Source organism: Micromesistius poutassou (genome assembly GCF_964030765.1).
Source record: "Micromesistius poutassou genome assembly, chromosome: 3".
NCBI classification, from domain to species: Eukaryota; Metazoa; Chordata; class Actinopteri; order Gadiformes; family Gadidae; genus Micromesistius; species Micromesistius poutassou.
Genome location: NC_140273.1, coordinates 12,646,993 through 12,659,729, shown reverse-complemented (window position 1 = coordinate 12,659,729; position 12,737 = coordinate 12,646,993). Strand labels below are relative to the sequence as shown.

At 43.9% G+C, this 12,737-nt stretch overlaps 1 protein-coding gene across 1 annotated transcript; it reads right to left on the bottom strand.

Annotated features, from left to right (window-relative positions):
* Positions 1-267: 267 nt before the first annotated feature.
* cxxc4 (CXXC finger 4) lies at positions 268-3,188 on the bottom strand (the record flags this gene model as incomplete). Its single annotated transcript, XM_084465959.1, has 2 exons — positions 268-300; positions 2,367-3,188. 2 exons carry the CDS (start codon positions 3,186-3,188, stop codon positions 268-270), a joined length of 855 nt encoding a protein of 284 aa, XP_084322085.1.
* Positions 3,189-12,737: the final 9,549 nt, after the last annotated feature.

Genomic DNA, 12,737 nt, shown 5'->3' with positions numbered 1-12,737 from the left:
GCTGGCCGTCAAACACCCTGACCACAATACTGATATTCCTTCCTGCACCACAGTGTGACGGCATGATATTATAGACCAAATTATTGTCCCATACATTCTGTCCTGGTTTGTGTGTGGATCTATAGATCTATCTTAACATAGTATGGCATGGTGAGGGGTAGTGTGGCGTGTGGTGTGGTGTGGTGTCTGGTATGCTAAGGGAACGGATACCCGATAGTTTGGTTAGAGCGCGCTGGGCCATCGTATAGGTTACAGTCCGTACATAGCTCATACATACTTCACCAGCAGCAGTGCGTCTGGCTGCACAGCGAGGGCTGGGTTAACAAGGGGATATCAACGTGTTGATTGCGGGCGGCTAACACACTCGGTCTGATGTGGTCGAGGCCGCGGTAATGAGGCGATGATTCCATCGTTTCGTCACTACTTTCTTAAAAATAACTGTTGCAATTTTAAATGCAATTTTTTTTATTGTTGACTTTTAACAAACAATTCTTATGTATATATGCGTTATAATTGTGTGTGTGTTTGTATGTATGTGTGCATTAGGAGGGCATATTGGAAAATAAACACATAAATATCATCTATACAGGCACCATGTTTATTAATATTCTCCTTGGGATGAAATTCAAACCAGTCGAAGGTGCTTTGGTTGCTTTGGTCAGCAATCAATTTGACCGCACTGTTCCTGAAACACATGCGTTAGGGAATGCATGGGGGATACGTATGTACGGTATGCTGCAGTAAAATCACTGGGGCTTGTTTACTTCCTCTGTCATCAACGGAAGTTGATAGCAGTTTACGGGAGACGGCTTAAGTTTATCCGTCGTTTGTACGACAGACTACTTTGGTTTTTTTTCTCATTGGGGATCATCATCATTGGGTCATTCATAAGCAAAAAACGTAATTATGCCTTCCCATTGATTCGTACTCCAATGAAAAACCGTCATTCAACCACAGATTTTGTGTTGGATATGGAAATCAGATTGTTTCAGGTTCAGTTATGGACAATGATAGGGTATCTTTGTTTCTGTCCATCAAACATTCCTCTTTCATTAAATGACTGTTCTTTGCTCTGTGTCCCAGTGTATGTACTACATGCTGCATGTAATACTGAATGAAAGTGAATGAATGAATTATGACACCACATCTTTACGGTTCTTCATCAATACAAAATCGATGCAATGCACCAGCATATCAGCCCAGCATATCAGTCTTGACAATGTTATGAAAAGTGCATTATCAATAAAGTCTTATAAATTTTTCTGCATTATTGACACAACGCTTATGAATGAATCATGAGATAAATAAAGCACTCATGTCACTCATATTCATGACTTGGATTCCAGATACAAGGTGTTTTTACATGAGTGTGTTTTTTACACATCGCTTCATTAACGAGGTAATCGTCTGGCCCTCCAGTTGTTTTTGTTGGTGACTCAACGCCATATACGCTTATGTCAAGCCAGACTCCACAAAACAGCTCTAATAGAGACACATCCATAGCTTCATATTTACCTTCAGTTTAAGCACCAGATAAGCAAATGGCATCCACCAAATTCCATCAATTAAAATATACCAATTATTATGAAACAACAACCCGGCCCTCTCTTTCCCTTACTTCTGCTGTCGCTAATAATCTACCGCTATCTATCCCTCCACCTTAGCGCCACTGAATCCTCTGGCCCTCCGTTTATGCCTTATTGATATGCACCACTCACTAGGCTGGTCCATAGTTGGCCATAATGGCCCAAATGGAATATAAAATGATTTCACCTCAGCCTCATATGCACAATCAATTCATATGGGATCACGGGGAAGAGGATCCGTCTGAATGGTCCCCCCCCCCCCACACCTCCCTCCTTCACCCAGCATACACTTGGGAGGTGTTTTGAGAAACACCATCAGCGGCCCTGCCATCACTCTCACCATCTCGCCGTGGTCGGACGCGGAGGCTTTGTGGGATATTGATTCTCCCCATCCAGAGACGGTTTCCATAATTGGTTAAAATGACCGGGTGCAGAGAGGGATGGCTTTCTGCTGAAAACCATTTCCCAGCCCTGCCTGGAGCTGAGCCAAGCCCTGGGTTGTTCGGATGTGTTCCAGCCCCAGCCTGACTGGCAGCAATTAGGGGTGTCTGAGCCAAGCTCAGCTTGCGCTCCGCACAAACACCCCTAATTACTGCCAATTAGGCTAGGCGGGTAGGCAGATTTGAGAAGCCGGGGGGATGTTCAGGCATGGGTGGGCATGGAAACAATTTTCGAGGGCTTAGAACGTGACTGGATGAAAAGGTTAATGCTTTGGAGTGCGAGGGGATAATAACAAAAGAAAGGGGAAGCAAGAGCCCCCCACCCTCCCCAGGTTCTCACCTCCAGCGACGAGCCCGGCTTCTTCTTCAGCTCATCGCATTTCCTAAATTTGCAGATTTGGTGGCCGGTTTTGCGGTTCCGACAACTGCTGCAGACGCCACAGTTGATGAGCCGCCTGCAGGGCGCGCAGACCCCACACCTTTTCCTCTTCTTCTTCGCCGGGTTTCCACTGGATGCCGAGGAATTATTCTGTGGGCAGTCTGCCAGATTGGCAATTTGAAACGCACTGTCTGTAACGGCTGCTGAGGCTGCGGGGGAGTGAAGGGCTGTCATGACGATGACCCCAGGAGGTAATGAGATGCCCCCTAAAGCCGGAATAGCGGAAAAAGTTCCAACGCGTTCTGGGAGATTCATTATCTCTGCTTCAGCAGCGCCGCATTTCAGCTTGTTCATGCATTCTCCTGCTAAAGGTCTGCAGTGTTCGGGGGATAAGGTAGAGAGGAAATTATTATTTGCCATTTGCAGCGTCTCTGGCACCATGCCAGGCTTCCCTGGCCTGTGGGAGTCGTTTCTATGCATGCTGGTCCTATTAGGGTTTATTGCCGCTGATTTCCTCCCCCAGAGCATGGCGTTATCGCAGTTCCAAGGGGACATGCCAATTCTGGCGCTGGGGAAAATGGGCGTTGTGATGCGGGCAATCTTGGCAGTCTGTGGAAACGCACCGTTGGTTTTGTAAAAGTTTGCAAAAGACCGGTACCTTTCCATCTCGGCATTATAATCCAAAAGCTGGCTTAATCCACCGTCCTGAAGATTATCCTTTAAGAGAGAAAGGTCAATGTTCTGTCCGTTTTCAATGCAAAGCGCATTGTTTATACTCGACATGGCTGATGCAGGCGTGGACAAGGTTCACTGGGAGGAATCGGTGGTCTCGATGGCCTTGGTCAAACTGAGGGCAGTTACATGCGATGGGTGACCATCCTGGTTACTTGTCTCCACTGCTGAATTAAAAAATGAAACAAACAGAGAAAACAACAACAGTTACATATAAACAAGGTTAGAATCCTCACCCAAAAGTACTTTTGGTCTCCAAGTACTTCCACTTCGCCAAATGGGGAATAACTTGGGATTTGAAATTTAATATTTGGGGAGGTGGATCGTATCATGTGACATTCTATAACAGATTCATATCCCCTGAGAATAATACGAGTAATGACCGACCAACATGTCAGTTAAAGAGACAAAAACAGAGGAATGCAAAAAATGGCCGACTTTAAAGATGTTGTTTTTCTGGCCTCTTGGAATTTATTGTTATTTTAGAGGCGAGTCCAACCACTTATTTCCCAAACTGAAATAAACAAACAAGACTATATTATAAATTAAAACATTTAACTGATTTGACATTTAATTCATAAACAACAATATTCCCATAATCAGGAAGTGGCGAATTTTCCAGAATTGACAGAAGTCCTATTTAAATAAAATCCCAGATGACCACCACTATGAAATAGTCAATGATAATTATCCATCTATAACAAGGCAGTCATAATCAGGGCAGAGCGCTGGGTGGCAGGAGACCACCGGTTACATGATTTCAAATCATCGATCTAATCTAAACGGTCAGAGTGGCCTCTGGACGTTAGCATGGACCCGGCTGCCCCCTAGGTACATGGAGTATCCGTTCAGGGCCGGAACTGTTCCATCCACCAGACAGACGCTCGCTGAATTTAAATCCAGACTAGGGACCACTCCAACGATGGTGTCAGCCCAAAGGTCTAGGGTTAGGGTTAGGAGGGCTGTGTGTGTGTGTGTGTGTGTCTGGTATAGGAGCCCCACTTACTCTTCCCACCCAGTCTATCTAGATTTGGTTTGCAGAGATAAAAGCCCATTAGACACACATCTCTCCCATACACGTCCATTACCACTTTTTCCTGGGTTTTCCTATTTTTTACTCTTGAAGCTGATGCATTGCTGGAAACATTAAAGAATCGCACATAACTCTCCCATATACGTCCATTACCACTTTTCCCTGGGTTTTCCTATTTTGTTATTCCCAAGGCTGATGCGTTGCTGGAAACATTAACGTGTTTGAGATCACTTCCAAGAGACTTCCTTAAAACGGTCCAGGGTTGTACACAGAAACACTGGCAAATGAGAGATCCTGTCGTGTGGTCCTATGACAGCCGTCTGAATTTTGCAGTAGAAGATGCATATTTGATTTCTTTCTTGCACAACAGTGAAATAATTCTGGCATGGCAATCTAAATGTGTGCCTATAGTGGAATGGTTGATGTCAGTATAGGCTTTAGTGGCAAGCTGTTGACTGTTTGACTGGAATTGTGTATTTTGGTTTTATTTTTACTGACAAAACTTAATATAAACCATAATCCACATTCTGAATGTGTAGCTTTAATGCTGTAATTTTAATGCTGAATCCCAACCACCAGAGCTAGCCACCAGTAAACACAGAAGCCAGCCTTAATGACCGCCTCTCTGCACGGTCATTATTACTTAATCAATTCACCCCCGGAGCGAAATAAGCAGCCCGAAGGCAATCAAGTCACGGACATTGATTTTCAGCCTGTAAACAAAGTTTAGAGAGACAGGAATGCTCAATACTTTGGGAGAGGGTGAGGAAAAAGAGAGTGAAAGAGAGATTGAGAGAGAGAGAGAGCGAAGAAGAACACACAGAGTGTGGTGAGTCAGAGAGAAAGCGATGGGGAGAGGGAGATCGAGAGAGAGGGCGAGAAAGGCGAGGGGAGAGTAAGACAAGGGAAGAGAAGAAAGAAAGTATAGCGGCGTCCGATGACGAACCATTGTGCCGCTGCAGCACGGCGCAGTTAATTTTAGCCAGGCTGGTCTGTCGAAGACGTTCAGATCAAAGGTCGAGCAAAGAAAAAGAAAAAAAACGTGAAGAGACGCTTGAACGGAGGCTCCAATTAAAAAACGATCAAATAAAAAAAAGCTGACATTGCCCGGATTACTTGATCGCTATTTGAACATAAATGAAAAATCGAGATAGTGGGCAAAGCCGTGCGTAATATGAGGAAAGGGATGAAAAGAACAAACACTTACCGAGGGTCCTACTGTTGAGAAGAGACGGTACAGACGCTACCAGTCTGAAACCATATAGCGATACATTACTGCCAATTTTATACGGGGCAAAAAGATTGCAAAAAAAAAAAATCCAAAGAAGACCCAAACGCACGAGGCGACGGAGACAGGGCGCTCAAAACAACACCATATTTTTTTTCCTCCTGACTTTCTTATAACGTTAAAAAAAAAAGTAGAAAAAAGGGCGCAAAACGCGTGTTAAATATCAAGTAGGCGTGTGTGGAAATCGCGGAGGGGTTGAGGTGTTTCCTCCTGATCCGGAATGTATTGTGTAGCTTAGTGCTGGCTCGGTCCGCGGCTCCTGTCGCTGCGTGTGGCTGATTGGTGCTGAGGTGAGGAAGCTGAGATGCGGACACCTACTGATCATTGGCTGGAAATTACTATAGAAACACGAGGAGTGCAGGGGAGGGGGATGGCTCAGGGCGCCCTACAGGGAAATATCGTTGGGGAGATGCGACTTAACCTTTTGTCACTTTCTCTCTCTCTCTCTCTCTCTCTCTCTCTCTCTCTCTCTCTCTCTCTCTCTCTCTCTCTCTCTCTCTCTCTCTCTCCACAATCTTTCTTTTTCTATTTTTTTTCCTCTTCCTTCGGACGGTATGACGAAGCATTTAGAGACGCTTGTCATTTGGTCGTGGCGCGTCCTTTAATAAGGATTTGCGGATTTGCGTGAGAGGGGAAAACTTGTCAAATTAATTTAAATGGAGGCGCCCAGTGATTAAGATAAAATACCTCCGTCGGGTTGTTTTTCTCTCCCCTCCTCCTCCTCCTCCCCCCACTCCTCCTCCTCGCGGAGCGACAGCCGTAATTACTGCGACCTGCGTTCACGACCAGGGGGATTCATCAGGATAATAAATCCTGCCTGCTGGCCACGGCAGCCTTCAGACTCCCACAGGGGAACAACACGGGCGTGCACAGCACATGTACTCCGGGTTCCCCGTGTGTAAATACGTTCATTCATAATATTATTAGAAAATGGTCCTCTAACGCCTAACCTGGTGTGATGTTTTTCTTTTTCTTTTTTTTTTTTTACTCGAAACTAAAATGGAGAATTAAATTAATGGCTTAATTAATGAGTAATTATGGTAAACTAAGATTTCAATTTGAACATATTTAGCGCGACTTAGGAGATGCGTCTGCGTATAGGCTAATTCATAGGCTAATAGGCGTACTCGTCTCACGTGGTCCGATACGCTTACTGTTAACACCTATAACTAAGAGTAAATTGTCTCTAGGTAATACCAAGCTAGCAACCAACGCAAACAGGTAGCCTGCACAAAGATCATTATAGGCCTAACCTTCATACAGTGTAAAATCTGTACGTTGATAACAGTTTAAAAATATATATGTTTTGCAATCTCAGTAGTACCATAGCCTACAATATTATATTAATATGGTTGAATGCTAACAGTTGCATGCTATTTTGATGCCTACTGTGAAAAAACTGCAAATGGTCTGAATTAAAATTGTAGTAGTTAAAATTGGTCCGTTCAGATTGTTTGCTATCGTGTATAGAACTAAAAATAAAAATGCTGATATAATATTTGAACCATACTACTGAAGTTGTTGTTGTTCAATAGAAGGGAGACAGTGACCTTATGCAGTCGGCTAAAACATTGCAAATTATAAAATTTCTTGACACATCGGTCAGAAAGTGGCACAATTGGAATATAAACTTGTTAAAATCCAAATTAACAAGTCCAAAACAAATCCAATCAAATATTGTATTCAAAGCTAAAGCCTTGCATATTGAACTTAATTTCCATACTCCTCTCACAAGTCAGTAACTTCCTTGATTCACATTTGCGTATTAAATGAGATTGAATGCATTTCCAACCTTAATCTGCAGCACTGGAATAACGCGAGAACAATGACAAAAGCATAATTTCAATATTTCGTGATGCTGGGGATTATTTTTTATTTATTTAAAGTATTGTTAATCTGGAGGTCAGAGATTAACACCCCTGAGTTCCCTCCATCACCTTTGAACCCATAACGTATCAGCTGGTCTATTTCCCAGCCTCACGTCTACTGTTCAGAGACCCTGACCCACACCTTGACCCTGTCTACACTGCATACATTGACTTCATATCCAGTGCTCTGTGGTCCAGTGGAGCTGCCCTGGCTGCTCTTCTCCATAAATGGGTTGCAACTTCGAAGCTTAAATACCCATGCATGGGCGCAATACTTAAGATTTTAGGATCGCATGTGGATTTCATTCACAAAAAATACACTCCATCTCTGCAATCCCAAATCAACTTAATAAGAAACAAATAGGAGATACCACCTAGTATGACCCATTGGTGAGCTCAGCTCAATATTAATTATATTATTAATGGAAATTTCACCACAAAACCAATAAACAAACGCCGTGGGAAAATATGAGCTGACAGTATATATAGATACATATCTTTACATTTGTTTTCACCTAAAAGGTAATAGTTAAACGTGAAAAACCTCAGCTTGGTAATTTCCTAATATTTTATAAGAGGAAGATTTCTGATGCAATGAAACGATGACATGTAGCCATCATAACAGCTGTCATCCTCTGACGGCCCGCTGACAGTTGATCAGGTCAGGTTGATAATTCCTTCTTTTTTTTTTCTAGCACACATAGACATCCATCCACCCTCAAATCAGCTCACCCAGAGAGAGATGATGAGTCTCCTTCGTGCCTTCATGAGTGGAGAATATTCTGGCACATCTCTGCCTCCCCCCATCAACACTGTTCCATACCACACGGCTGGATCGGCCCTATGGAATAGACTGAAGAACTGCATCATGGGATTTTTTTTGTGAGCGATACTCCGCGCCATGTTGTGATGACTCGAGAGTGTCGTGGTACTGTCGAATCCTAAATAAAACAAAATATACCTTAACTTAGGCTAAACAAAACTTTGTTGCATGAAAAACGCTGTGACAGTTCCTTCGGCACGTCTCCATATAATGACGGATAACGTCACGATATATTACTAAACAAAGGCCAAAACACCATTACTACCGCTAACATTATTATGCTCCTTTACTTCCGAAAGGGAGGCGGTCCTTGCGATGTGACGTCCAGCCTTGGTGAGGCTGTTTAGCCAACGACATTGAAATGCTGCAAACCACAATTACTGAAAAATGTGAATGAACTATTGAGTAATCCTTTTCTTTGTGAAGGACACCTCTTTGCGAGGCCGTCTGTCTAGCAGACGGTCTGCAGGTCCCCAGGGGCAGTCTTCTGCCTTGAGACTGTTTGTGGAGTGTAACTAGCAGTGGGAACAGTTGGGTGCAAGTGTTCCTATCCATTTGCTGATGTGGATGCATTTGGTTTACTGTTCTTCATGGTGGTGTTTAAACAGAGCTCGGCAAGAGTGATTTCTTCAGTACATTTCAAGGGGGAGTAGAAGTTTAGTTTAGGTTAGGGTGCTTGAGTCCCAGCCAAAAGGTTTTGGGTTCAAAGCCCAATGATTCCAGCATAGCAGTAGGCATCCCTGATTAGATACCTAACCAAGGTATATCTACCAACAAATGAATGACATCAATATCTAAATATATCATATAAAGAAATGTTGCTTTGGATAAATTAATGTTAACGGACTACAAATAGAATTTCAAGTCTGAATATTGTTGGAAGGGCTAAAAATAATGGACAAGAATCATTGCAAAATCATAAAAGGATTGTTAAGTTCAATCCACCTGTTTGACTAACTTTGAATATTTGAGTACCTTTTCTATACAGGGCCCTAAACACAATCAGACACTTCCACTCAGTATCTTCCCATCGCACATTAAATAAATGTTTCCCTTTACATTTGGATCTTCTAAAACCGCATACCCTTCAATAATAGATTGATATATGGGCTTAAACCCCAAATCATAATGGATTCATAAAAGCTAAGTTATGCAAAAGAGTCCTCTGACCAGAAGGGCGATGGAGGATGAGGAGGAGGAGGAAGAGGAGAAGAGAGGAGGTGTAGGTGGAGAAAGGATAAGAGAGGAGGTGGAGGTGGAGTAGGAGAAGAGAGGAGGTGTAGGTGGAGAAAGGAGGAGGTGTAGGTGGAGAAAGGAGGAGGAGAAAGGAGGTGGAGGTGGAGGAGAGAGGAGGTGGAGGAGAAGAAGGGAGGAGGAGAAGAGAGGAAGTGTAGGTGGAGGAGGGGAAGAGAGGAGGTAGAGGCGGGAGGAGGAGAAGAGAGGAGGTGGAGGCGGGAGGAGAAGAAGAGAGGAGGTGGAGGTGAAGGAGAGAGGAGGTGGAGGAGAAGGAGGCGTCGCTGGTGGTGGAGGAGGTACTGAGGAGCACTAACACTGCATGTTATGGTAAACAGCAATCCTCTGAGGGCTCTACAGCAGGGAGAGGAACACACAGACAAAGCGTGGAGGGAGAGAGAGAGAGAGAGAGAGCTGGAGGGAGATGGAGAGACAGAGCTGTAGAGAGATGGAGAGAGACGGAGAGAAAGGGTGACAGGGCCAGAAAGAGAGAGAGAGAAAGAGAGAGAAAGAGAAAGAGGGGGAGAGAGTGTTAGAGAGAGAGAGGGTGGGAGGTAGAGAAAGGGAGAAAGAGAGCGATGGGGGAGAAAGAGCATGGGTGGAGAGAGAGAGAGAGAGAGAGAGACTGCAGAAAATAAACTGAGATTACGGGCTTGGCAGCTCCTGGGTTACGGCAGCAACCTTGGCGGTGTTTATTTAGAAACCTGCCTCGCTTCCCTTCCCCAAGACATAATGTATGGCGCCCTCACCTCGCGCACATTATTCGCCCCGCTGCAACATGGCTCATATCACGCCCCGGCTCCATCCCTGTTGCTGATTTACCGAGCGCAGCCTTCCCTGGCCACCGCCGGTTAATTGCGGTTGCGCGGAGCAGCGTTAATTATCCAGTTAGCTGCTTTCCCCTGACAGGGCCCCCACGCTGCCGACAGAGGCTCCCGGGGTAGAATGGTTTGGTAGGGATAAGGACGGCTTGACAACACAAAGGCTCTCAGCAGGGAGAGGTGGTGGAGGTGCACGTAGTGTGGGATCTGTCCTGTGGGTGTGAGGGAAACATTCACACGATGTGGTTTGTTCAGAGGGTGAAATGGAAGGGGATGGTGAAGTGTGGATCCATTGATGAGTCTTCCACTCTGCACTAGTCTCGTTATATGGCAATCACTGGAATTAATTGACATCTTTTTATTATAGAGAGCCGCTTGAAACAACGCTAAATGAGGCTGAGAAACGTGAGAGCGTGGCCACGCCGAAAGGTCAAATGGTGTGCAACCTAGTTTGAAAAAAAAAGCATTGGGAATCAGAAAGACATGTGAAAATGTAAATGCTATTCAACCCCAGAACAATGTGGAAATATTTAGCAATCTCATTTGGACTCATGGGCGACCTGACAATCCATCAAATCAATAATATTAACTGTTATCGCTTCTTGAAGCTGTAAACTCGTTCAAGCGTTGGATTGATCCAACACCAAAAGGGGTCGTGAGATGGGTTTGGACCGGGCCGAGTTTAGCTGGCCCCACTGATGATGTTGATGTTGCTTTGTAATTCTGCTACGGTTTATTCTAGTGGCCCATCCTTCACCGTTTCCGGAAACACAGAGATTGTTTGTGACGGTTGATTAGCCTTCTCTTCCATCGTCTATTGTGTTCAACCATCAACCAGGCAGGATCCAACGCATCTATTCCTGTCCCAGACCAAGTTCGAGATAATATGTACAATATGTTTTAAATTTATGTTTTAAATATCTTTTAAATATTTTATTTTGCTGTTTTTTAAATGTTAGGCTGTTAAGATAAGGCTGTTATACAAGATCCTGATTACATTTTCTGGAAATATCTCTTCTTGTGATTGGATGAAACAAACAATTATTATAAACTATTAGAAATTGTAAACTCAAAAAACCTTAAAAATCTTAAACGAGAACTCTTAAACGAGAACTGAGGGAAGTAAAAAACCAGACGAAAATTGATTCAACCAAGCCAGAGATCTGCACTGGCTGCCGGCACTACGGAATAGCTATAACGCTATAACTTTAATAGCCGATAGCAGAACGGATGTGCTCCTGCAGACTAGCCAGTGGCTGTGCATCCGCGTGCATCCGTTCTGCTATCGGCTAGTAAGGGCTTTCTGGATATGTCAATGGGGTAATCTGAGGCCGTTTCTCAATTCGCATTCTCGTGTGTTCTTGTGTACTTGCGATAAACTTTACTCTCGATAAACGTCATCAGTGGTAGCCCAAGCACTGTTCCAATTCCAAGTACGCGAGAACACGAGTACTGTCGTAAAACCCGGAAGTGTTCTCGATGCGTTCTCGATGAGGCCGTTCTACCGAGGATGCATCGGAGGTGACTCGTGTGGACTTGGGACCGTTAAATATCCCAGAATGCATCATCGAGTCCGCTGCTGTTCCAATTGCAGGTGCGTACTCGCGTTCTCGGAAGTCTGTACTTGAAAGTCCGGACTTGCCAAGTACGTACTTCCAAGTCACCTTAAATTGACAGCCTATCAGTTTACGTGCGTTTGATTGGACCGCATATGCTGTCAGCCGATAGGCGCGCTTGACTAGAGTGTCCTGGAAGAACTAGCTACTATTGCAGAGAGCGTGTTTTTTTTGTTTTTGTTATTTTCTTTAGTAAAAAGCTACGTGATCTATGTTGTTCAAAAAGAACTATCACATAACAATAACAATCTTGTTATACAATATTATGCAGGTTTTAGAATCGAGAATAGGCCTGTGTGCGTTTTTAAGGTGTGTGTTTTGACGACAACATTTGGTGCTGACATGTAAGCATGATCACGCGTGAGTGGGTGAGTGAGCAGCCGTTCTGTAACCAGAGCTATCTCCGCCACACCGAGCAGAATCAATAAGTCGCGTTCAGAATGTGCCTCTCCTCTAAGCAGCCATAACAACCCCGGTGTGTCTGCTCATAACCTTCTCACAGTCTAGGGTTGGGGGTGCTACCAGTGCCACACCATTGGAACCGGAGAAGACCAGTTTAGCTAGCTAGTATCTGTGGCACTAAGAATGCATTGTAATGCACTTTGGATAAAAGTACCAACCAAATGGCTTATATTTGATACAATTACTTTTTATAGGATATCTGGCATTATAGGACGTAGTTTTTAGCGGATTTCTTAATACAATACAATTATAGTTAATAAATGTCTCTTGAACACAAGGTTGGAATTATAGGTATACACATTACAATGTAAACCTTCTATAGGCCATTCTCTTTGGGCTTTTTTTTCATTCAAAGGAAATCCAACGAGAGATAAGATATTATGTGATATAAAAGGTACAGTGCCAGCACGTTAGACCTCTTCTTGATAGAAGCACAAGACACTGCATTAAAAAAAG